Genomic DNA, 25,120 nt, shown 5'->3' with positions numbered 1-25,120 from the left:
CCTGTGAGTCCCTCATTCAGGGTTACTGAGAGCGCTTATTCGATTGTGAGTCTAAACAAGACTTGTGTCCGAGAAACGTTGCCGTATTTCCTTGGCTGGAGCGACAGGATAATCGTGAAGTGGGTTGTGTCTTCGCAATAGTACGGCAGGGTGCCGATCGTGGGAACTCATATTTGCGTGGGGGTGTAGCCCACTGGGGTAGGAGTGTCAAATGCATGATCTAGCAGTACCCAACCCTGGACTTCGGTTACTGACAGCCGCATAAACTTTAAACGGTCGACATGATCGGTAGTATTTCACGGCACGTCTTGCATTTCAAGATGATTGATAATCAAATGGCATGATAAGACACGATCAGTGTGACATAGCCGTCCAAAGGGGTGGACTATGGTTCAGGGTTGGGTCGAGTCCTAATGACTTCCTTGCGCCAGATCAACTGACATTCTTTCCTCCCACCAAGTCTTGGAATACAACTTTTTTCCGGTTCAGATATGCCTTCCATGATAATGCGACCGGATTTCGTCGCTTCCGACAGGACAGAAATTGCTGAACACCTAGCCATCTCTGATGATAGCAAACCCGAAGGGGACAGGCAGGCAACGTCTGAATGGAAGTGGGAAGAAGACCCATCAAATCCATACAACTGGCCCTCGTGGAAAAAGAACGTGCAACTTGCAATGATTTCTATCGTTGGCTTTACTTGGTGGGTGAAGCAATGTTTGATTACATATTTCCTTTCGCCGACTGATTTTTCTAGTTCCGTTGGCACCTCAATTGTCAGCCCAGCTCGTTCACAATTCATGGACGAGTTTAATATCTCGAGCACGGCTGCCTTCCTCCCGCTATCATTATATGTGCTTGCACTAGGACTTGGTCCCGTACTCGGCGGGCCCTTATCAGAAACGGCCGGTAGGCAGGCTGTCCATATTATCGCCGTAGTCTTTGGCGGTCTTTTCGCCTTGGGCGCAGGATTCACCGAAACCTTTGCCGGGCTGTGCATTCTCAGATTCTTATCTGGGTTCTTCTACGGGCCTGTTTTGGCTGTAGGCTCTGGTGTCTTGAATGAGACTTACCTGCCTGTTGAGAGGGGGTTACCATCAACAATCTTCATCCTGAGTCCTTTTCTGGGACCTGGCCTCGGGTAAGACGCAGCAAAACTCGCGATCTTGAGGGGCTACCCGTGCTGACATATGTCTAAGGCCAGTTTTGGGGTCTTTCATAGTTGACAGAAAAGGCTGGCGCTGGACACAGTATACCATATTGTTCTTCTCCGTATTTTCGGCAATGTGGCTTTTTATCGCTGGCGAGTCGTATCACCCCGTCTTACTACGACGCCGTCGAAAGCAACTCGGCCTCGATGAACCCGAACCGATCTCCACCTCAACAATGACTCGGCAATTCCTCACTGTCAGTCTATTTCGACCCCTGCGGATGCTTTTCGCAGAGCCCATCGTGTCAATACTCTCTTTGTATGTGGCATGCATGTTCGGAACACTGTTTATGTTCTTCGGGGCTTTCTTCTACGTTTTCGGGACGACACATAACTTCAGTCTCACAGAGTCAGGTCTAGTCTTCTTGGCCATTGCATTCGGGTGTGTTCTGGGTTGTGTGACCCTGATCCTTTGCGACCGATATCTCTACCAGCCTAAAGCTCGAAGCTTTCCGCCAGGCGAGATACCACCAGAGCTTCGACTTTACCCTGCTATGCTGGGATCTTTGGGTCTGCCTATTAGCTTGTTTTGGTTTGGATGGACGGCTCGCTCAGATGTGCATGTTGCCGTACCGATCGTGGCGGTTGCAGTCTTTGGCTGGGGCAACATCTCATTGACCGTCAGCTCAATTCAATATCTTGGAGACACATATCATCGAACCAATGTCGCAAGTGCAGCGAGTGCTAATAGCCTGGCAAGGTATACCCTTGCTGCCGCCTTCCCGTTCTTTTCGCTCCAAAGTGAGTACTCACTTATTTCTTCATTTCCATTGAAAACCTCCCACTGATATATGTATCATGTAGTGTACCAGAGCCTCGGCATAGGTTGGGCCACGAGCCTTCTAGGATTCGTTTCACTCATCTTACTTCCCGGGCCATGGGCATTCTTCAAGTATGGCCAAAGCATTCGCCGCCAAAGCAAGTATGAAACTGCCAATTATTAGAAAGCTTGCGCTGTTCGGGCATACAACTACCTATATTGGGTCAAACAGCTATCGTCCTGTTTAAAGGGAAGAAACATTCTTTCTATAATATGTAAATTCCAGTCGATAATATTCTCTTCGTTATCGTCCCCGTCCCTGTCATCTCTATCTCTATCGCTCCTATTAGCGTCATGACTATTGCGATTGGCATCGTCGTTGTCGCCGTTACATAGTCGTTCTCGTTATTGTTCTCCGTGTCGTCCTCGTCGTTGTCTTTGCCCACCTCCCGCCGGGATAGCAAGTCTACGTTAGAAAGTAGTTTTGATTCACTTGATTCTTCGTTCGAATCTCTTTCAAAAAGGCTGCAGAAGTCTGAAATCTTTGGTCTTAAAATCAGCATGGCTCTGAAAGCGGCAGCCCTACACTCTGTGTAAATAATTTGCCGGAGATCACTAGGGTAATTGTGAGACAAGAAAGGTTGATATTCCCACAGGTACACTTGAGATATCAGTTAAATACATTTGATGTTGTGAAACCAGCAGAAGTGTATGATGTGCGTGGTCAATACAAGCCTTTGTATCCCACCAGAACCTATGGCTGTTATATTTCTAGGACCGGCATGCAGAGATAACGGTAACCCCCACTCCTCTGTGCCTCAGAAAAATGCTAGATGGAGTGCGTACCCAACTCAAGCTCCGATAAAGTCTCGTCCCACAAACGATTCATTTTCTTTTGACCAGCTTCAGTATACATGAGCTTAGGATAACTGTGGTTGTGTTAATAAGACATGCGAAAAATTTCGGGGCGAAGTCTCGCGGAGCAGGGACTTACGGCCTGATGACAAAGTCGGTAAAGGAACCGTGTGACTCTTTTCCCAGGACCACTGCCGAGTGAAGATACTGCCTAGCGCTATCAACTACTTCTCGCCCAATCACGCGATCCATAACGAACGGGACGATCTTCCAGACACCCGATGCCTCGCGGTTAAGACCGGTGCCTTTGGTAGCGCCGGGGTTGAGGTAGTTGATAGTGACCTCGTCTGCCGTGACGGTCTGCGATAGCTTGGCGATTCCCATTACCAAAAGCAACTTGGTTTTGCCGTAGTGCTGCATTCCGTTGTATCCCTCCTTGTTATCGAGTGCATCGAGGAGAGATCCAGATGTCTCCGGCAGTGTAGCCCAGTAGGACATGTCGGAGCCGACAACGGTCAAGCGATTGGGCCGACCTTGAGCCTTGGCCTTTAGGACCGGGACCATAAGGATGGCGAGAAGCATGGTGTTGATGTAATTGACTTGGAGAGTCACTTCGCGGCCCTTGCCTTCATTGCTCTTCTCGAACGTCATCTTACCGACACCGGCATTGAGAATGAGGAAGTCGATCCGCTCAAGAGACTCGCAGCGACGAGCGAAGCTTCGCACTGATGCATCGGATTCCATATCTAGCAGCCAGACTTGGATGTCAGCTGCAGGAAACTGGCGTGCAAGTAACTCCGCCGCGTTGTCGCCATTGCTCTGTGAGCGAACTGCCAGTATGAGGTGAGTAAGGCCTTTCTGAAGGAATTGCCGGGCTGCTTCGAGGCCAATACCAGCATTGGAGCCAGTAATGATGCCGGTTTGGCCTTTGAGGTTGATGGCTTCTGGGATGGGGGGTACGGAGCTGAATACAGCTTTGCGGAAGGATGTCAAAAGGCTCGTCTCCGATGCGACTCGGTCTTGCATTTGCGCGGACATGACGACTATGATACAAAAAGACCGAATAAAGCCAAAACAGCAACAAAGTGTGCTGGGACTCGAAATTCTTGCTTGATGCTGCGAGTGATAAAACTTGCTGCTGATAGTGACGGTGATGGGGATAATGCTGTTGATAAGGTGTTTTCTTCTGAGACATCTTTCAACATGAGCGCTCACGACCCTTTTATATTTTGCAATGCTCCTTTTGACAAAACTTCCAATGACACAGATAGGTACCACCTGGAACTTTTCTCATCCATCTCGTTCGTCCCTGACTTTAGAGCTACGGATTGCGAGGTCGCTGAACAATGTTCCAGCAACGATGCGGAACTTTTTCCTCTACCCTGATTCATCACTTTGAAGCAATGCCGATCCCAGCGTCCGGGGAACCTTTTGTGTTGTGAGACAGAACTTTTTCTTACAGTGTCATTGGCCAGGCTCACTATTAGTTCCTGTGGCGCTGACATGGGTACTGTGGTATTTATTCTGAAATTCGTTAGCTTGGATCCTTCGCTGCGCCCCATGCCAGGCATCCAAGCCTGTCAGCTGTGGACGAATGGTGTCCTCTGGAAAAGTTCCCTGACGTACCTGAATCTCTTATCTCGTCCATGACCTCTGTGACAGAGGCACGATCCGAGGCTGCGATACCCGCATGATCACGATGGCCGCACCGGCTCTAACGGCTGCGGGCCAGCGACCGTTGCTCCCACGAATGCCCAAGTCAGATACTCCCATGCGCCCAGCTTCGGCATGCGCCGCATTGCCAATACAACACGATGAAAGAGAGTGGACGGTCGTGTACCCGATGATTGAGCGCATGTACGTCAGAGAGCGTAGAAGCCTCAAGTATCTAATGAGAGCGATGGAGGAGGACTACAACTTCAAAGCCACGTAAGTTGCGCGTACACATGTTGCGAATTTTGCCTTTTTCAGGGCCCTTGTTGGACGCGTGCGACCGGTGTGTCGCTTCCGGCATCAAAGAGACCCCATGGGAGCTGACAAGCGTCACAAAAAAAGTGTGCAAATGTACAAAAAGCGCTTCACCAAATGGGGATTCCAGAAGAATGTTCGTCGGGACCGGCGAGGCAAGGATGTCTGTCCTCAATCGACGCGAGATTCTGGGCCGCCGTCAACTGCACTGGTCGAGGCTGCTGCAGTCTCGAGGGCCCCTCGCATCCTTCATCTCAGTACCTCTGATGCGGCCCAAGTAGCGTTTCTTTCCAGTATCAGAAACTGGACTGTTGCGTTTTTCGACAGGGCCGAACCTGGCACGGTTGGATATTCGCTGCCATCACCACCAGGGGCATTAAGCCCCTCGCCTGAATCATCAATTAAGCCCCCGCCGCGCGATTTAAACAACCCCGAGCAGCTGAGTTTCGCTTTCAAACTTATACTGGGCCTTCTTGATCGCGATCAGGGTGTCTTGGCTGGCCGTCTAGCTCGCAAGGCGTTCCTTCAGGCAGAAACTCTACTCGACGCAGAAGGGCCCCTCTTCATTTGGAATACCCTGGAGATCTTCCACAACATCGCCCTCCTCCGCCAGGCAAATCTCGGCCACATACTTTTGCACCATCTCATAAGTCTTGCTGGCAGTAGACCGGTATCAAAGGTACTGCGTCGACTGCAAGACCTGCTGCAGGCATGGCAGCATGACGGCGTTCCTGTCCGGCCGGAAGCTCTCGAGCGAGCGTGGTCGATAAACGCGGATCTGACGTTCACTCGCTTTGATCCGGATTACCTGTTGCTCTACTACCAGCTTGTCTGGGATTCGGATATTGTCAAACTTGATCCCGAGATTGCGCGTCATTCGGACAAATGGTTCGCCAAAATCCACGACAAGATCAACAAAACGTTTCTCCATGATGACGTCGACGTAGCAACTGGCAAGCTCTGGCCGAAGCATGAGCTGACATTCAACGGCATTGGTATCCATGGCGATGGAATTTCACAGCCTGCTAACTTCAACCAATTAAAGCAAGAAAGTCTAACAGGGGTCACTCAGATGCTCGACGAGGTCCCTGCCGACTCGACAATGAGGGTGCGTGTCCTCTCAGCTTGGTTGAAGAGTCAAGTGCTTCAAGACGACGCCGCAATGCCGGTCCATCCCGGCATGGATATCCCACGCTTACAAGCCCGTATCATGGCTTATATCATCAGAATCATGATGGACTTTGAGACTCATGATAGGGAACACGTGGACTCTGCAGCTGACAGGATGAGAACCATCTTGGCTCTCAGAGAGTATGGCCAAGGCCGGCTGGGATCTCAGATTGTGTATGAGATGTGGCAACTTGAGGACTTGCTTGTCCGCGACGGTCGGGTCGAGGAAGCGGCAGAGCTGCGCGCAGAGTCATACAGACGGCTTGAAGAATTCCTCGCCGACATCCCAGAGGAACCTCACGAATAAAAGCCGGAAAAGTTCAAAATTGTCGTTGCAAAGCTTCCAACGACTATGCTATTGGATGGATTCTACATGAAGTTGTGGATTCAGGTTCTAATGAGGAGTCGTTCTCAAACCAGAGGTCTCGTGCTGCATCTCTAAGTTACGATAGGCTGGATCAATTCCGTTCTCCGGGGTCTTTTTAGTGCATGCTCTAGTGTTCCTCTGCGCAATCAAGCTGTTAGAATTTGTCCCTTTTCAATCGGAACTCCGGCTCTTAATTAAACCTACGGTATTTGACTTAAAGAATAAATGACAAAGTTGATACCATCGCAACGTAAAGTCCAAGTTGATAGGTTGTACATGATACATAAAACTGAAGGTGACATCATACTGGAACTATGTATTGAATCTTGTAATAGGGTAGACAAATCCCGCTCTTATGGAATACGCCCGACTTTATTTCTTGCATAGAGACCTACTGTTTTTCGCGTTGATGACGCTCTACTCAACGAATCAGTCCTGAAATACGCCGTGTTGCTATTGATTCCTCAGCCTCGTTACGGTCTGGTCATACTGCTGAAGCCCCCACTGCCGTGAATTCACAACACCTCATCCGTATTGGCAGAGCTGAGTGCTGCTATTGACAACGCCATAGCCAACGCTCGGAGTAGGTCTGACGTCATCTAAGCCCCATTGTCATAGCTGCTGCACCATATTGCCATTACCAAGGCACTTAGGAAGATGCAATGTTTCCATCACTCATTGAGTAAATCAAGATTGAGGCAGCTTTTCATTGATGCCCTAGGCTTTTCACATCCTGATAGGAATAAAAACTACCAAGGGTTTGTGATCCTACATGTTTTGATGGCAACCCTCGTCAGATCATCCAAATCTTAGCCCCGTAGGCTCAAAATGTCACTGTGTAGACCCCTTGATACCTCAGAGCTGCCACGTCCATCGACGAAAACTTCTCTGGCATATAACAAGTTGGCCAAACCATTCATGTCTCCCCATGATGTCTTTGTAGTTAAGATCAAACGTTCGGAATGAACGGCACAGCAACATACGAGTCATACATTCCTCCAAAATGAATGTGATGCTTCCCCTTGTTCATGCCAAAGATGGTCCTCTTCTGGAGGTTTGGAATCTCCCAGTACGCATCCTTACTCCCACGCACGCGTAGCATGAGCCCTTCCCCTTCGTAAAGCTTGAGCCCAATTGGCCAGATTCCGATTTCGACGGGAACGATCTCACCCGGCTGGACTTTTTCAATCTTTTCGTGAGGGTGGTAGGGCATAATGGAATCCTGCTTCGACCGATCCACGGCTCGGTGGGACACGCGAAGCAGGCCATGAGGTCCAGTGTTCTGCAATCAAAGTCAGTAGCTGTGAAGCGGTTAAAGGGAAAACAGATGACTGACCTTAATGACATTAGTGCTGACTACATCCTCGTGAGTACTGTCGTTGCGTGGGATTGCGGACCATGGAATGTTGATATGATCGAGCACTCTTCCCGACTTACTGATCTTTCTCAGACTGAGATAGACGTCCATATCGTCTGTGTCATCGCAGGAAAGCCAGATTTTAGCCTTGGAAAATCCCATCAAAGTGGTTGTAGTTTTGAAGGTGTAGACAAGTTCTACTGCAGAGCTGCGATCGTCCGACTGGTACGACGTGATACCGCTTGCTGACGGGTGGTAGAGAGATAGGTTATCCTTTGTTAAGTAGAGCTTCTTATACTCAGTCTTTGCGTGTGGATAACTTCCCATGGGAAAATGTTCAATAGGTTGCTATCTCCATACGTTAGAATTGTTATCAGAGTAAAAGCTCAGGTACACTTACCGGCCCAAAACGATCTCCGCAAGTCAAGATAGATACGCGAACGGGGTCCGTCTTTTCCCAATCGTTCTCAACCCCCTTCAGATATCGATCGAAGAAGGCTTGTAACTCATCGGTCATATCCTTTCGGTAAATATCAAACCACTCCTGGGTAGCATGGATCCGTAGCCACTTCTTCTTACTTTTAGCTTTCCGGAAGCCCTGTATCGTACCATAACCGTGGATTCCCGAGCTATAGCTAGTGACAGCATAGATAGGAATCGTGATCTTCTCCGTCTTAATAACCTTATCCTCCCAGTAGGGGTTCATTAAAGGCCACTTCTGTGCCGCTGCGAAGATATCTTCTCGTTTACCTCGGCCGCGAATCGTCCCGTTATATACCAGGTTAAGGAACGTCGCGTCAGCGATGCCCCCCCTGCAAGCGACTTCGCGATACTTATCCGTGAAGCCCTCCCACGGTGCGATAGCTTTAAGGGCGGGGGGCGCCACCACCGCAGTGCTCCATTGCACTGCAGCGAGCCACGAGTTGCCCTGCATGCCGATGGATCCAGAGCACCAAGATAAGGCGGCAACGTGCTCAACAATCTCGGCAGCGTCTCGTGCTTAGAAGACGTTAGGAAAGTCTGCGCAGAGGGATCAGGGATGACTTACCAGGCGCCATTCCCTCAATGTATAGGTCTCCCTCGGAATCCCAAGATCCACGGATGTCGACATTAACAACGGCGTAACCTCGAGACACCCACTCTGCTGGGTCAACGCTGGACATGAACAGTTAACCCTTATTCATGCATTCCGCGTAGAGGAGTGGAGGATAGACTCACGACTCAAACTTTTCTAGACCCGAAAGCATCTCTTCCTGTACCCCGACTCTATACGGTAGAAGCTCGTAGTTGAGAAACCCGTTACCTCCTTTGCCGTAAGGACTCAATGCAAGAAGAGCAGGAACCTTCTCCACCGTGTTCGGGCGACAGATATCGTAGTAAATCTGGACCGTTAGCTCCTCTCTTGATATTCTGCTCACAGCGGACGGACCTTAACGCCATCCGAGTGTCTCATCTCTTCATTAACCTCGTATATGAGCTCGCTAGGAAGAGGTCGGCTACGAAGGGTCTTTTGCCAGCCCTTAGGCAGGAGCTCTTTCTTCTTCTCCTTGAAGGAGTATGGGAAGCAGTTCGCCTCATTCTCTGGGCGGATCGTGTCACACAGCGGGACGTCGCAACCTTCGATAATCATGTTGAATATTTTCAGTCAATCTGTACAGGGTGACTCTTCATAACATTGCCTGGGAGGATTGGTAGCTACTTCTACCCCAAGGCTATGCGACGGCCCTCTGTCTCTGAACATGACGGTCGCAGGTAATCACCCGAAAGCCGGTCAGCGGAATCCAAGACAAGCGCTCGGAGTCTTCTCCGAGCCCGGGGGCAGTCAATTCTACCGCGGGGAGACATACTTCATGTGTATCGAATTCTACTTCCGTGGCACGGAAGCTAAGTCCTCAGCGGAGAGGATATTTGCATCCCGTTCCGTCCCAAGTCGTCCGGCAGGACGGGATTTTGAACTGTCCGTCTGCTCCCCCGCAAAAGTGTGATCGGATGAGGCTTCAGATGATACTGCACAGAGAAGCTCTGCTTCTAAAAACTAGCCACATGTCGATGAGTAGTCCGTAATGAAAGGGCGTTGCTAAAATACTCATACTTCAATTACACACCAAAGCGTCTTTGTCATCATCCGTTTACCCTCATCCGTCAACGCAACTGGATCGACATGCATCATCTAAAGCCCTCACAGTGGCAAGAGCTCCCTTCAAAAGTATGGCCTGGAATGGACAAGGCAAGCTGGCCGCCCTGCGACACCAACTTCGATAACGCCGGCCCTGCCCTCGCAGGCTTCAACAGGCCAACCCGCTACGAGGGAAAGGTCAACAATCTCGAAGTTTACGGAACAATCCCTCCGTCAATTTCGGGCACCTTTTATCGCATCATGCCTGAGCCTTATCACGTCCCTTTTGTCAAAAACGATATTGTAGGTTTATCCGTACCAGTCTCTATTTGCATCAAATGCTGAAGTAATCTCTGAAGTGGCTCAATGGTGACGGTGCAATATCCTCCTTTCGCATCAAAAATGGCAATGTCGATTTTAAGCAGCGGTTCGTCAAGACTGAAAAGTTTCGAGTTGAGACGAATGAGAATCGTGCACTCATCGGTAAAGCAATCACAGCAACAGAGTTTCCCAAAACCTTGAGCAAATCGCACTAACAAAGATGTCAGGCAAGTACCGCAATCCTTACACTGACCTAGTCAAGTTCGCGGACCGCACGACGGCCAACACGACGGCGTTCCCCTTCAAAGGCGTCATCCTTGCGTTGAAAGAAGACAGTCAGCCTTATGCCGTTGATCCTCGCACCCTCGAGACAATTGGCAAGTGGGACTTTGATGGGCAGTTGGAAAGCGAAACTTTTACTGCGCATCCCAAGTACGACGTCAAGACGAGAGAGGTCCTATCTTTCGGCTACGAGGGGAAGGGTGTTGGAACCAGGGATGTGTTTTATATGTCGATTGATGAACACGGCAATTTTAACGAAAAGGTGTGGTTTCAGGCGCCATTCTGCGGGTTCCAGCACGAGATGGCTTTTACTGATAACTGGGTGAGTATATGTTAGCCGTGTCATTGTACTGGTTAATTCGTACTAGGTCATCTTTCCACTTGTTCCCATGGAATGCTTCATGGACAAGCTGAAACAGGGAGGCAACCACTGGACATGGACCGATCGACCGCACTACGTAGGGCTACTCCCACGAAGAGAAGCCAAGTCCTCGGACATTAAGGTTTGGAACGATTCCTCCTTCATCTGGCACATATCTTTAACGTGGCATAGTGGTTCCAAGGACCGAACCTTTTCACCGGCCACGTCGCCAACGCGTGGGAGGAGAATGGGCAAGTCCACCTTCACGTGTCCATGGTCAGGGGCAACGGATTCGGATTCTTCCCGGACCAGAACGGCGAGGCTCCCGATTTTGATCTGGAAGTGCTTGCGCCTCATGTCTGCGAATTCGTTCTGGATCCTCACTCCACCAAGCTGGTGTACCAAGCACCCACGGAAGTCGTGACATCCGGGCCAAACGAATTCCCGCGCATCGACGATCGCGTTTTTGGCAAGAAAAACCGCTTCATATACGGAAACATGATTGATATGAGCCCTGGAGTGACGGACTGGGAGTACTCTGCGCCCCTGGCTGGCGGTACGTTTTCAAAAGTTTCAAGTCATGCCAGACTGATTACGCTAACAGCTCGATAAGATGGCATCGGCCACATGAACGTTCTCTACAAATACGATCTCGTAACTGGTGTCACGCAGAAGTACATCAGAGGGCCTCGCCACTTCTTCCAGGAGCCTCAGTTCGTCCCCCGACACCCGGGGGCCGCAGAGGGTGACGGTTTCCTGATCGCGTTGGTCAACAACTTTGACGAGATGACCAGCGAGCTTGTCATTATTGACTGCGACGACTTTGAGAAGCATGCTGCCATTGCAAAGCTTCCCGTCAGGTTGAGGCCTGGGTTTCATGGCAACTGGGTTGATGACACGGATATTGACGGTCGGCCAATCACAATAGCTGAAGTTGCGATTCCTCATCGCAGAGATGGAAACAATGAGACCAATGAGAAGAATGGACAATGATGCCAGAGCTGGCATCTCTGGTCTTGTACGAATGTTTTGGGAGGAGGCGGATAATCACAGGGAGGATCTCATGGCTAAATTGTTTGCGTAGCATATGTCCAATCCGTAGCTCAGTATTATGCTACTCTTGCTCATGAAGCCTAGTTTCAATGCTCAGGATTCAACCGAACCTTGTTGCTACCAACATCGTCACAGACATAAATTCTGTATTCTGTCCAGGTTAATTATACCCTCATACAAGACCAGAAATGTGGCCGTCTTAGCCATTTTACCGCAACCAGATTATTTTGGTGGCCAACAGCATCTCAAAAATAGCAGGCAAGGTGTGAGGGTTACCTTCTGGCCAAATTTAGTGAGGCACTGCAAGGAAATCCCCGGAACGTAGTCGGTCTCCCAACTCGCCTGATCCCCGGGATCCGGAATTGCGTCAAGGTTCAGAGAGAGCAATCGAAAGCTTGCCTACATTACACCATGTGCTTCAGAGTCAGGATTCAAAGCAATTGCCCAATCGCACGCACTAGGACTTGATCCATCATTGACTTACGACAAACAAACTATACATCGTTGTTAACTTTTCAAAGAACAATATGGAACTGAAAACATACACATACAAGCATCTTCGAGGTGCGGATCCGATCGAAGCTGACGTTTACTTCAAGCACGGCGACTCGAGCAGCACGAAGCCTATCGGTACGTACGACGAGTAATGATGCTTTTGACGATGGCAAACTGACAAATTGGCAGCCATCTATTACCACGGCGGGAATTTCGTGGTCGGTGACAAGGGCATGATCAGCCCTCAGTACATCAAAGCGCTTCTCGACCTGGGCTTCGGCGCAGTGGTGTCTCCCAACTATCGGCTATCTCCGACAATCTCAGCATACGACGGAGCAATCGCAGACTCCAAAGACGCCTTCTCATGGGCCCAGAACGACTTGCCAGTCAAGCTAGCCAATGACGCCGGCATCATGCTGGATGGCGAGCGAGTCGTGACTTGGGGCCATTCTGCGGGAGGAACACTTGCTCTGCTCATGGTATGTGTTTTAGTCCTGTTTTTCAACATCGTCCAGTAAACTCACATTGACCTAGGCGTCCATGTCCAAACCTCCTAAGGCCATTCTTGACTTATTCGGCCTCAAGTACATGGAAGACGAGTCTTTCGCCAAGCCTGCAAAGATACCTCCCATTGACCTCCCAAATGTGGAGTTCAGAAACAAGATATACGAAGACAAACCACCGCCGACATCAGCCCCGCCTCCATTTGGCCCAAAGGGACCTGACGTCTCGACTTACCGCGCTGCGTGGCTCATGGGCAAGATAAAGGACGGCACTCTCCTCCAAGAGCTCGTGTCGGACGGTAAATATGACAGGGTGGACCCGGCCCGTTTGTTCTCGCCGTCCTTCCCGCCGACTTTCTTTGGGCATGGAGGGGCTGATTCGGCGGTGGACGTCAAATTGGCGAAGAGGGCGCACAAGGCCTTGAAAGCGGACGGGGTGGATACGCAGCTGGTGGTTGTTGAAGGTGCGGAACATGGGTTTGACATCGGAAAGATGCCCGGGGATCCAGAATATGAGGCTGTGATCAACGGGTTGAAGTTCCTACGAGCATACGTATAACTCAGGGCAGACCTGGCTTGGCTTGAACCATCTATTCTTCAATGAGAAAATCGACCAAGTGTTTTTCTGATGCAATTAAATCTTCTGCATGCCGTTATCAAATGATGTAGCGTTACGGAAATCTCCCGGCCCCAACTTCTCGCCGAGCTAAAAGCTCCCATCAAGCCCGGGAGACATGAACAAAACTCTATTCACGAACGGACAGGGTGTATTGTTCTTAAGTAAGATCATCCGCCCAACCCGCCTCGGCAATCTTCTCATACCCTCAAAAATCTTCCAAAACTGTTTGCCAACAAAACCCGACGACACGTTCTGAACCACTCCAAACTACATGGCCAACATCAACGCAACCGTGGTGTCCGAGAAGTACACCGCCGCAGAGGCGTTCTTCGAAGCATTATGGGACGCAGGCGTAACGCATTGTTTCTGTAACTTTGGCTCTGATCATCCTGGCATGCTAGAAGCAATCGTGAAGGGCCAGAGAGAACGCGAAGACGCCTTTCCCAGGATAATCACATGCCCAAGCGAGGCACGTATTCCCCGACCCCAGCAACCTGAATCACTTGGAATACTTATGTTTGTGTTAGATGGTTGCTATGTCAATGGCCGATGGATTCGCTCGCGTTACCGGAAAGCCGCAGGTCGTCATAGTTCACGTCGATGTCGGCACCCAAGCACTAGGTTGTGCGGTGCATAACGCATCCGTTGGCCGAGTACCTCTCTTAATCTTTGCTGGCCTATCTCCCTTCACTATCGAAGGTGAACTGAATGGGTCTCGCAGTGAGTATATTCAGTGGCTACAGGACGTCCACAATCAGAGGGCGATTGTCGAACAATATTGCAAGTACACCGGCGAGGTCCGGTCTGGCCTTCATATCAAGGTAGGAAGAGCGTCTCGCTTCTGCTGCATGGGTTGATTAGAACTAAACGTGTGATAGCAACTGATCAATCGAGCTCTCAGCTTCGCTACGAGTGACCCGAAAGGCCCTGTTTACTTGTGTGCAGTCAGGGAAGTCCTCGACGCTAAGATACAGCCGTATTCCATCGATCAGAAACATTGGTCTTCGGTGGAACCAACTGCACTCAGCTTGGGAGCAGTCGAGTTAATTGCCAACTCCCTTGTTCATGCCAGAGAGCCTCTTATTGTCACTGGATATAGCGGCAGAGACACTCGTGTTCCGGATGAGCTCGTAAAGCTTGTCACGGCTGTTCCAGGGCTACGAGTCTTTGACGCAGGAGTGAGTGAGATGTGTTTTCCAGGTACTGTGTCCATGTTTCCCTTGGAATAATAGAGTAACTGATACATTCTTTTATCAGCGAACCACGTCAACTGGCTCGGCTGTGGTTACGCCGGAGACGATAGCATCAGGACTGCCGATGTCATTCTCGTCCTCGACTGCGATGTTCCATGGATCCCGACTAGATGCAAGCCCAGAACGGATGCCCATGTCATTCACGTCGATGTCGATCCCCTGAAACACAACATGCCAGTTTTTTACATCAACGCTCAGCATCGATACCAGGCAAACGCATTCGTGGCCGTCACTCAGATCAAGGACTACATTGCTTCCAATGATGAAATACAGTCCATCGTGACATCGCCTCTCTACACCATGCGCCTGTTGGGCTTACAAGAAGCCCACGCCAACCGCATGACAAGGATCGCTGATGAGGCAAAGCCTTCACCTGAAGGCTTTTTCGGCACCCCGAATTTGATGGACCAGCTCCGAAAAGCCGTTCCCAAGGACACAATCTTCGTCGTCGAAGCAATCACCAACACGCAGTCTGTCGCAGAGCAGCTTCGATTGACGGCTCCTGGCTCCTGGTTCAATAGTGGCGGAGGCGGTCTTGGTTGGAGTGGAGGAGCGGTAAGTACAACAGGACAGATCCATATTGCCCATTTAAACGTCCAGCTAAAATTCAACTTAACAAAAACAGGCTCTCGGGGTGAAATTGGCCTCAGACTTTACGGGATCTAGGAAGTTTGTCTGTCAGATCGTAGGCGACGGTTCCTATATGTTCTCCTTTCCGGCATCCGTCTACTGGATCGCACAGCGCTACAAGATCCCGATTCTCACAATCGTCTTGAACAACAATGGTTGGAACGCCCCGAGGAATTCCCTGCTCTACATCAGACCAGAAGCTTCAGCTCTCAAGGTTTCTAGAGAAGAACTTCACATCAGTTTCTCGCCAACGCCGGACTACGCGGGGATCGCTGCCGCAGCTGGACGTGGAGAGGTCGGGTGCTTCAGATCTTTCAAAGCTGATGATCTAGCGGACACGTTGCGCAAAGCTGTTCAGTGTGTTTTAGACGGATACAGTGCTGTGTTTGAGGCACACTTAGACGGTCCAGAGGGCAAACACATGGGATAGCAAGAGGTCTTCCACTAAGCAATATTGGGTATATCCAGGAGAGGCCTCACACTTCCCCGTTCATCAGGTTGGACTTCAGCGACACATTCGGAATCAAACAAGCTCATACGCTCTTCATACTCACTCATCAGCTTTAAGAAACAATAATGTTGCCATTGAACCGGCTTGTACACCCAATAAGTAAACGTATTTAAGGATACCTTTGCATCAGGTATCCAGCAATAGTGCCGTTGACATCTTGCATTGATTTGACGCTACAGATTGGCCAACTCATGATAGACATTCCTGGCGATTCAAGGTATTGGTGATATAAGAAACGAGATTAAAGACGCAAACGGTGAGAGACTGACTAAGGCAGGCTGAAAACGGTGTCAATTAGGCCACCCACCCGACATGCAACGACATCAAAATCCAGACAAACATCACATCCGTCGGAAACCACTGTGAACTAGTCAAACAAAGACAAGGAGCCGCAGGTCAGATCCAAGGATCAAACATCCCGGAAGCACCGCAAAGTGTCGTTTGGCCTCAAGTCTTCGTCTGATTCTCGACCCCACGGAAAATCGACATTGAACCCCCACGGAAGGCTTCCTCTTGTCAGTGATTTCCGGGGACCTGCGCTCGGGGGTTAATTTCTACTTTAAGAGCCAAAGCCGCAACTTTAATGTCCCCGGGAAGTCTGTTGCATTCCACTTTGCCACCTGTTCCGTGGCATTTGGGACCACCTGCGCTGCGGCGACGGACATCCCAACGCCGATGGCGCCCCTGAAGTGAAAGCCGAGACGTGGGCTTACATGCTACTTGAACAGAGAATGGTCATCGGCCCTGTGTTTTTGGATGCGGAGCCGAGCGTATGTGTGCATCCAATACTCAATTTTGGCCGTGGCTGACGTCTTCTCGGATAATTTACAAAGGGCCTGGTCGAGGAGTCACTCTCTACGCGCGATAGAAGGCCAGCAAAGTTGAAATTGACGCACTCTCTCAGTCCCGGGATGCGAAGAAAAGCTCATGTCTACTCTGAAATATGTGATCCATCGATGCTCGAAAGCCAATGGAATACAGCAAATCAGGTAGGTGCTATCCAACCCTGAAAACAGTAGAACTCATCTTAAATATCCCAAAAAGACACCTATTGGGGAGCTTTCCAAGATAACAGAATAAACTTATATAAAGGTCTTCAGGTGTCCGACATGGAAGACGAACAGCAGTCACCGCTAGTGTCCGTTGTGGGCGAATTTCTCATGCTTTAGCCTGCTGGACCACTCAACTCCCGAGGAAGGCGAATTCGAGAATACTTCGTCGAAACTTACTTCTCGTGCATCGGGGAGGTTGGACCCTCAAATTCATTGTGTCCGGTAGAGTCTTTTGGGTTCCAACACAATTTGGGCGTGATGGCGAATAATTCGCTAAGTATCACATCCACACCATTCAGCGACTTCCGAACGGCAATCACTACGGCACAGAGCTTCTGCGGCTGTGTGGAGACAGGCGAGAGGAGGAGGAGCGGCCCTGTGAGGTCTGGCACGGTACAGGTGCCACGAGGGATTGGGACTGACCAGGGTTCCCATCTGATGTAGCACTGCATTAAACAAATTTGCCATCTCCGCACTTCATATCTGTTTGACTTTGTGAGTATGATGTGGTGGAATCCGGATGGTAACAGCACCGGGATTTATTAGCTATCCGTGAGCGAGTCGTTCGGGCTCGCAATATCATGTGGAATATCCCCTCTTACCTGCCTTGCTCGTGTTGGATGGGCACGCAAAGGATATCGCTCATCATGTCCAGGGAAAATACTTCTCCAAGCATCCGTCCACAACGCGCGAAGCGTGTAGCTCGAGCGTGTGATTACTGTCGCAAGAAGAGAGTCAGTGTCTTCCACTCGTCCTGCGTCAGGGGGGAAGCTGACTTGTAGGTCGATGGTAGCTAAAATGCACCCCGGATCAACGACCCTGCTTCAACTGTCAACTATATCGCACTCAGTGCATTTCCTCTGATAGAAGACAACGCGCGGCTGGAAGACAAACTAGAAGGCCCTTCGAAATTGAGCCAGAAATGGTAACAGCCAACAGCACCTCGGAGTCGACAAATATTCATGATGATTCTGGCATAAGTTTATCTCTGAGTTCAGCGGCCGACTCGAATTCCATGTTTGACGATAGCTTGCCTGACTCAATTGCCTGGCCCCGAGGGGATGCATTCGAGGGGAGTTCCGAAACTCATGATTTTGGCATTGTACTACGTCAACTTGGTATTGGAGTGTCGTCCAACTTCTGGGATATTGATGGCACATCACCAACAGAGTTGCCAGACCTGAGCAACACCTTCGAAGGCTGTTGCATGGATGTCGGCCATTCGCCTTCGCAACATCTGCTTCCCGATATTGACGCGCCGGGCCATCTTTTCCCCACATCAGCTCACGTCCCACCGTTTGCCAAATCGTCACTAAGCCTGGCAAACGGGAAAGTGCCAAACATCGAGGCGTTGACGCGGCGCAGCGAGAACACTGCATCCCTCCAGCGAACGGTATTTCCTTCAATGTACATTCGGAAAAATGAGAGTCGGGGGCACTACGTCGGTAAGTCGAGGGAATTCAGTCAACGCATACCACCTATTCATTGCGTCCAATCTTAGGGTTAGGTTCCGTTGGTGCCACTCTCGCGATATGCCTTACGGATGGCCTGAAAAGTCAGCAGCTTCCCCTGAAGTCTGACAGCCTGGATTTTCTCATTGAGGCCGGGCCGCGAGTCGACGAGGCCGGTTTGTCGTCTCTTTTCGACATTACAAGCCAAGAGTTACCCAGCAAAGAAGCCGCAACGAAGTGTATACAAGGTTGAAGTCTCCCCAATAGTGAGATGATTGCTGGATCTGACTCATTCTCAGCCTTTTTCGAATGCGTTGCCTTTTTCTTTCCAATCATCGACAGAGACGTATTCATGTCGCGTATGGAAATGATGTACACGCCGCAGAGACCGAGACCCAACGCTCTCGACTATTGTCTCTTCCACCTCGTCGTATCACTCGGAGCGCTGGTCCAGAGATGTACCTCAGCACAGACAGAGGACATGGACCGAGTTTACCTATCTTCATATCAAAAAGCCTGGTCCATGATGTCAGACGCACTGGCATCTCCTTGTGAGACCAGCTTGCAGATCCTCATACTTCATGTCGGTGCCTTGATCGTCGCATTTACCACTGATCATGCTAATGTTCCCAGATATTCATCCACACCAAGTCTGGGCGAGAAGGGTTCGCCTGGGTCTTGTGTGGTCTTGCCATCAGAGTCGCCCAATCCTTGGGTCTACATCAGAAGAGCCCTACAGATATGGGGTTCTCAGAGCGGCGGATCATCCTTCGTAGTCGCCTCTGGTGCATATTATTTGGCTTTGACTCGTAAGCTGTACACGTCCCAATGCCTTTGCTGATCACTAAAGTCAGAGAAGGAGTCTCTCACTCGTTCAAGGTCGACCTCCTGGGATCTCGAGCGGCCTTTACGACAAGGACATATCTTACCTGGACGAGCTTTCTCAAAGTGACTCACCTTCTGAGCCGCCCAGTCGTGCGCAAATGTCGAATTGGTGGTATAAACTAAGCCAGATACAGAACCAGTACTGTGCCGTGATGCAGACCAAGCATTCACTTGTCTCCAGGCTAGACAGCATATCAGAAGCAAATCAGCGCCTCGCGGTGTGGAAAGACAGCCTGCCATCTTCGTATCGCCCGGACGGAACCATTCTAGTTTCTCCAGAGAACTACTGGCACGTCGTGTTACTCCACCTCGAGTACTTCAATTTTCTGCGCACGATTCATCTCGCTGGCACTGTCCTGAGGCTTTCTTGTAGCGCAGTAGCGCACCAAAACTCATCTGAATACCAAGCTAGCGAGGTCATCTGCGTTGAGGCTGCGAGATGTTTCATCAAAATATTGAACAAGTAAGTTCCGTATCGTCAGGATCGCATGTTTCAACCTGCTGAAGTCAACCAAAGCAGCTCTACGGGAGACATAGCGACGAGGAAAGGGCGCATAATCGGGTTTGTCATGTTATCTGATCAAAGTGATTCCAGCCATTCTGACCCGAGCAGGTTTCATTCGACTAACTACATGTCTGCTATTGCAGTTCTCTACCGAAGCATTATGCGCAACCCTTCTGACATCTCAACACGAGCTGACTTGGAGTACCTGCGTGCTGGGAAACTGCATTTAGAGCACGATTGCCCTGTGAGCATTGCTATTCCAACTGTAACCAAATTGTTCAACGATATGCTTTCTACTGCTGAAGAAGCTGTACAGAAACGTAAGTATTGTATTATTTAGGTCGTACAGGTACATTGATTAAGTATTGCCTCTGTTCTGGCGAGGCTTATATCATAGTAACTGAAAGAAGCTTAATATTTAGTATTATTTTTTAGTTATTTAATAGCAAGTATTAATTGAATTCCTTGAATAAGATTCAGTTGTGACTGAAGCCAGTCAACAAACTGGTTGTGTCGGATCTGTCGCGTAAAGCACCACGGTCTTCGTGATGCCGATGAGTCCACTTCGGCTCGGATGCCGGCCCCATGCCTGGAGCCCCGACCCGCAGATCGTATCCACCGGATCCGTATTAGCGGAATGGGGCACTATTGACCCGGAACGCAGCTAAGCCCCGTTGTCTGGACACAGCTGCTGCCTAAAGCGGCCAAGACCAAGCCTGCAATCATTCACGCGGTCGACGTTCTCCCTAATTACTTCAGATGCTTCGTCATTTGTTCTTATACCACACGGCGCCTTCATTCAAGCTGATACACCACCATGGGTCGAGAAACGCAGACCTCAACTGGTCATCATGATTCGAGCGTTGCCGCAGCCGCAAATACAAGGACCACAGAGACTCGGCGATCCCACAAAAAGTCTCGCAACGGGTGCACCGAGTGCAAACGCCGTCATATCCGCTGCGACGAGCGCCAGCCGTCTTGCGCAAATTGCGAAGTTGCAGAGCGTGCATGCGTCTTCCCGCCGCCCAAGGTGGGCAAGCAGAGGCGGAAACGAGGGCAACAGCGTCGCGCATCACAACAGCTGGGGCGAGAGAGAGCAACGAGTCCCACACTGCCTGATTCCACAGAGGGCAATGTTAACAACATTGACGATGCGGAAGAGCATAATACACAGACGCCGCTGGCCATTCATCAGCAAAACAGCCACTCGGAACTCGGCCCAGCGGTGGATCAACCCACCATTCCCTTGTTGTTGGAGGACGGTGACCAATTGGAGGACGGTGACCAATTGGAGGACGGTGACCAACCGTCCATAGCCGACCTCGAGCATACCGCTTCCCATTCACCTTCCGATTACCATCCCGGCTTGGTAGGTGTACCAGACGCGGCGTCCAAGGCAATATTTACGCCGCAGCACATGATTTTGATGCACAACGCCCACTCAGTGCCAAACTTCACCGGGCCGAACCGAAGCATAGTGGACATTGCCGTCCGCCACGCTGTCGACTCACCGTACCTCCTCGATGAAATCCTCGCCTTCACGGCCTTCCACATGGTTCATCTGTATCCTGGATCAGCCGTTTGTCTCCAACACTTGGCCACAGAACTACAAAATCGCGCTCTTGCCGCCTTCACTCGCCTCACAGAAACGGTTCCTAAGGATGACAAAGCTACCGCCGTCCCTCGCTTCCTCTTCTCTGCCATCTTAGGCAGACATGTTCTCGCCGACACTCTCGCGCACTACCGCTCCGACTTCCACTCATTCATCGACCGACTCGTCGAATGTTTCAATCTCAATCGCGGCATCACCTCCGTCACGCCTCCGGCCAAGGACTATCTATACGATTCCGAGATCCAGCCCTTTCTCAATGTTGTTCTCAAGGCTCACAAAAAGATTGTCTCTCCGGGGATCGAGTGCGATCCTCTCACTCGTCTTTTGGACGATTCTGACCTGAGCGAAACCAGCATGAAGGCATGCCGTCATACCATTGAGCTTTTACAGTGGTCCTTCGACCTCTGTCGAGGCCTCGACGAGGAGGAGTATCCCTCAGCGGCCTCGTCGTTTTCTGTGAAGATAGAGGGAAGCTTCGTTGATATGCTGCGGAAACATCGACCAGAGGCTCTAGTAATTCTCGCCTACTATGGCGTATTGTTGCATCGCTGCCGCAGCTTTTGGGCCTTTGGCGATGCTGGCGCCTCAATGATTCGCGCTATTGCCGGGCACCTGGGTAGCTACTGGCAAGGGGTGCTCGAGTGGCCGCTGCGTGTCGTTGAAACGGAGTCCGTAGCTGAGACGACGACTCCTGGCACTCTTACAATGTCATCGCATGCATCACAGTGATTTTCGATGACGAAGCAAATGGATTTTGGCTGTTCATGATGATGCAAACTTTAGGCGTTTCTACTTCGCTAAGGATAGCTTTTAGGGCTTGTGGATACAATACTATCATTTGATGTGGACTTCATGGAAAATGTGAATGGGTCCTAGGCATCCATGATGCACGCTTAGGCAAAGGCAGGAATATTCTGGAAATGATGTGGCGCTCAGGTTGACTGAAATCCAGATATCATGAAAGGAAAATGATCCTGCAGCCTAACTACATCGTTGATTTGCATCGCCCTCGATGGCTTTTGTTCGGAAGCCCGTTCGCTGGAAACATCCAAATTACGCGTAATTATTCATACGTCTTGTGGCAGTCGATGGTGACTAAGCGATTTTACTGCTAGAATACGCGTATTTTGTGCCAACAGGATCGAGCTAGACGGAATGATAGCAGGTCCCAGATCCTTTTGATCTTAGATTACAGCCACTAAATTCTCACCTTTGAACTGTTTGGGCCAAGTGACAGAAGCATAAATCAACATTGATAACTTGTACACGTATTTTGTGACATTTGCCAAGTACTTGGATTTGCACTATGTCCAAAGTCTGGTCAGACTCCCTCATGGCCCTTGCTATTGCATAGGCTAAGCACTCTGACTTCCATATGAGCTACCGCAGACCAGTCCACTAGAAGCAATGCTACGCGTAAATCTGCTCTCCCCTTTGCAAGTTGAATCCCACATTTCTTGATGCATCCCTAAAAGGTCCAGTTCTGAGCTAACAACATAGCCTACAGCACACTGACCTGAGCGCAGATCTGCCAGCCTCACGATGATCCTCACCCAGCGCGACGCAGAAGTGCGAATGCTGGCTTGCCTTCTGAAGTTCAAGTTCACATAAATAGAGGTTGGTCTGCCAGTGACTCTGTAGCAAAATATCCAGACAATCCACCCCAAAAAGCTTCTCATCTTCATCATTTTTACAGAACAACAAATTCAAGCGCTGTCACGATGATCATCCCACGATTTTCGAAGTCAGCAAGCACCGCGGCTGCTGCACTACTTCTGTTTGGAGGCGTGCAAGGACAGTCAGCAGCAGCAACAAACAACACGCAAGAGCTCTCGGGCTTCCCGGCAGTATGAAATCCCTTCTTCCTTATCCCCGAAAGACGACCTTTCAGTCTTTTCTAACATCAGTTCAGTGTGACGCACTTGTAGCCGCCAATCTATCTCACGCTGTTCACTTCCCGTCCTCCCCTCTATACCTATCCCTCGTCGAAAGCTCTTATGCCGTTGACACGCGCAAACAGCCGTGGTGCTTCGTTCTCCCAAGCACCACGGCTGAGGTTTCTTCGACTCTCACCGCTCTGCGTTCCGCCGGTGGCGGTGCCGGAGACTGGCACATAGCTATCCGCAGCGGCGGACATGGAGGCGATAATCAGAACAACATCGCCAAGGGCGTGACCATCGACTTGACCCACCTCAACGCCACCACGTACGATGCGACAACCAACGTTGCGAGCGTCGGAACCGGAGCGCGGTGGGGCGCTGTTTACGCCGAGTTGGAAAAGGACGGAGTCACCGTCACGGGCGGGAGAGAGGGCGTCGTAGGCGTTGGCGGGCTCCTTCTCGGTGGTGGCATCTCGTGGTATACGGCGCGTACGGGCTTCGCTTGCGACAGCGTCGTCAACTACGAGGTGGTGCTGGCGAGCGGTACGGTTATCAATGCCAACGCCTCCGTCCACTCCGACCTTTGGCGGGCTCTGAAAGGAGGGAGCAGCAACTTCGGCATCGTCACTAGGTTCGATCTCGAGGCCTTCCCGGCTGAGAACTTGAACATGGAGACGAGGATCTACGCCCGGGAACACTCCGACGAGCTTATTGACGCGATTGCGGATTTCGCTGGTCTGAATCAGTCGATGGCGGATAATGCGTTGATCTCCATGATGACATACGACCCCAAGGTTGAGGACAGCACAATCATGGTAGTTGAGGTCAACACCAGAAACAAGGCCAACAGCACATCGTATGACGCCTTCAACCGTATCCCACTCTTGCATCCGCCTACCACGAAATCGGTGTCTCTTGTGGAGGCTGCCAATAGCACTCAGCTTTCCGGCAAAAATCGGTAAGTTGATCGACGACATCCTATTCGCCTTACGTTGGCTCAACTGACCGTCTGATCTCAGGAACGCTGGGGCCGGAGCTCTGACCATTATCAACGACCCACGAGTTATGCGCTACTGCTTCGAACAGTACAACGGTATTGTCGATGATATGAAAGCCCTCCTCGGACCGAAGAACTTCACTACGATCCTCGACTTCCAGCCGCTTCCTTCATACTTCGCAGATATCGGTGTGAAGAAGGGTGGGAACATGCTTGGACTTGAGCGAGACTCCCGCAACAAGATCCTTTTCGTAATGGGAGTGACTCTGCTGGGTTCTAACAGTGAGGAGCTCTATCCCCGCGTTTATCAACAGGTTGCGGCTATGAACAAGAGGGTCGAGGATTTTTCAAAGTCGATCGGCAGCGACAATGAGTTCAGATATCTCCCCTATGCTGACTCGAGGCAAAATGTTCTTGGGAGCTACGGCGAAGCCAACGTGGAGCACATCCAAACAGTGGCTAAGAAGTATGATCCCAACGGCTTCTTTCAGCGCCGTGTGCCTGGCGGCTTCAAGATTAATAGGGTCTGATGGGAAAACCTCTTGCCCTGACAATAGGCCAGTACCCAAGATCATGATCTTCTATAACCTCTTATTGAGGAGTTTTATAGTTGGTTTCAACGGCTTGTTTTGTCTTCTATGGGATCGACTTCTTCAGCAAATCTTATGTTCTATTCTAGCTCCCTTGTTATATAATGTTGCTCTTTTGGCGGATAGTTCTAGTTAGGTAAGGGAATAACTCCCTTTATTGGGTCTCCTAGTTTGTTATATCTTGATAAGCCTATTATACCTATCCTCGCTGTCGTCTCTGTCGTCTCTGTCCTTACTCTGCCTTTTATCCTTGTCGTTGTCATTATTGTCGTTGTCATTATTGTCGTTGTCATTATTGTCGTTGTCATTATTGTCGT

General features: G+C 50.3%; 9 protein-coding genes across 9 annotated transcripts; 7 read left to right on the top strand and 2 right to left on the bottom strand.

Moving 5' to 3' along the window:
• Positions 1 to 677: 677 nt before the first annotated feature.
• TPO4-2 (Polyamine transporter 4) lies at positions 678 to 1,998 on the top strand (the record flags this gene model as incomplete). Its single annotated transcript, XM_036641971.1, has 3 exons — positions 678 to 703; positions 758 to 1,141; positions 1,200 to 1,998. The coding sequence occupies 3 exons, from the start codon at positions 678 to 680 to the stop codon at positions 1,996 to 1,998; spliced, it is 1,209 nt and encodes a 402-aa protein (XP_036492905.1).
• An 801-nt stretch (positions 1,999 to 2,799) lies between these two features.
• tropG-1 (Short-chain dehydrogenase/reductase tropG) lies at positions 2,800 to 3,863 on the bottom strand (the record flags this gene model as incomplete). Its single annotated transcript, XM_036641970.1, has 2 exons — positions 2,800 to 2,899; positions 2,965 to 3,863. 2 exons carry the CDS (start codon positions 3,861 to 3,863, stop codon positions 2,800 to 2,802), a joined length of 999 nt encoding a protein of 332 aa, XP_036492904.1.
• Positions 3,864 to 4,524: 661 nt separating this feature from the next.
• Positions 4,525 to 6,270, top strand: CGCS363_v010120 (uncharacterized protein; the record flags this gene model as incomplete). The annotated part of the gene is made up of 2 exons (XM_036641969.1): positions 4,525 to 4,754; positions 4,881 to 6,270. 2 exons carry the CDS (start codon positions 4,525 to 4,527, stop codon positions 6,268 to 6,270), a joined length of 1,620 nt encoding a protein of 539 aa, XP_036492903.1.
• A 1,009-nt stretch (positions 6,271 to 7,279) lies between these two features.
• cocE-2 (Cocaine esterase) lies at positions 7,280 to 9,317 on the bottom strand (the record flags this gene model as incomplete). Its single annotated transcript, XM_036641968.1, has 7 exons — positions 7,280 to 7,612; positions 7,667 to 7,686; positions 7,768 to 8,035; positions 8,088 to 8,686; positions 8,736 to 8,842; positions 8,906 to 9,069; positions 9,117 to 9,317. The coding sequence occupies 7 exons, from the start codon at positions 9,315 to 9,317 to the stop codon at positions 7,280 to 7,282; spliced, it is 1,692 nt and encodes a 563-aa protein (XP_036493588.1).
• A 531-nt stretch (positions 9,318 to 9,848) lies between these two features.
• LSDX1-0 (Lignostilbene-alpha,beta-dioxygenase isozyme I) lies at positions 9,849 to 11,760 on the top strand (the record flags this gene model as incomplete). Its single annotated transcript, XM_036641967.1, has 6 exons — positions 9,849 to 10,106; positions 10,163 to 10,286; positions 10,352 to 10,728; positions 10,775 to 10,909; positions 10,960 to 11,323; positions 11,381 to 11,760. 6 exons carry the CDS (start codon positions 9,849 to 9,851, stop codon positions 11,758 to 11,760), a joined length of 1,638 nt encoding a protein of 545 aa, XP_036493589.1.
• Positions 11,761 to 12,347: 587 nt separating this feature from the next.
• On the top strand, positions 12,348 to 13,377 carry ausA-0 (Non-reducing polyketide synthase ausA; the record flags this gene model as incomplete). The annotated part of the gene is made up of 3 exons (XM_036641966.1): positions 12,348 to 12,450; positions 12,505 to 12,794; positions 12,850 to 13,377. 3 exons carry the CDS (start codon positions 12,348 to 12,350, stop codon positions 13,375 to 13,377), a joined length of 921 nt encoding a protein of 306 aa, XP_036493586.1.
• Positions 13,378 to 13,708: 331 nt separating this feature from the next.
• mdlC-0 (Benzoylformate decarboxylase) lies at positions 13,709 to 15,750 on the top strand (the record flags this gene model as incomplete). The annotated part of the gene is made up of 5 exons (XM_036641965.1): positions 13,709 to 13,789; positions 13,965 to 14,258; positions 14,316 to 14,619; positions 14,695 to 15,245; positions 15,316 to 15,750. 5 exons carry the CDS (start codon positions 13,709 to 13,711, stop codon positions 15,748 to 15,750), a joined length of 1,665 nt encoding a protein of 554 aa, XP_036493587.1.
• Positions 15,751 to 18,304: 2,554 nt separating this feature from the next.
• CGCS363_v010115 (putative transcriptional regulatory protein) lies at positions 18,305 to 20,064 on the top strand (the record flags this gene model as incomplete). The annotated part of the gene is made up of 7 exons (XM_036641964.1): positions 18,305 to 18,328; positions 18,444 to 18,582; positions 18,634 to 18,917; positions 18,968 to 19,143; positions 19,194 to 19,682; positions 19,737 to 19,781; positions 19,833 to 20,064. 7 exons carry the CDS (start codon positions 18,305 to 18,307, stop codon positions 20,062 to 20,064), a joined length of 1,389 nt encoding a protein of 462 aa, XP_036493584.1.
• Positions 20,065 to 23,057: 2,993 nt separating this feature from the next.
• yanF-0 (FAD-dependent monooxygenase yanF) lies at positions 23,058 to 24,743 on the top strand (the record flags this gene model as incomplete). The annotated part of the gene is made up of 3 exons (XM_036641963.1): positions 23,058 to 23,183; positions 23,249 to 24,174; positions 24,236 to 24,743. The coding sequence occupies 3 exons, from the start codon at positions 23,058 to 23,060 to the stop codon at positions 24,741 to 24,743; spliced, it is 1,560 nt and encodes a 519-aa protein (XP_036493585.1).
• Between the last annotated feature and the right edge of the window lie 377 nt (positions 24,744 to 25,120).

This window comes from Colletotrichum siamense (assembly GCF_013390195.1).
Source record: "Colletotrichum siamense strain Cg363 chromosome Unknown KSG_Cg363_contig06, whole genome shotgun sequence".
NCBI classification, from domain to species: domain Eukaryota; kingdom Fungi; phylum Ascomycota; class Sordariomycetes; order Glomerellales; family Glomerellaceae; genus Colletotrichum; species Colletotrichum siamense.
Note: the sequence above shows the minus strand (reverse complement) of the source record. Positions and strands in the feature narration are given on the sequence as shown.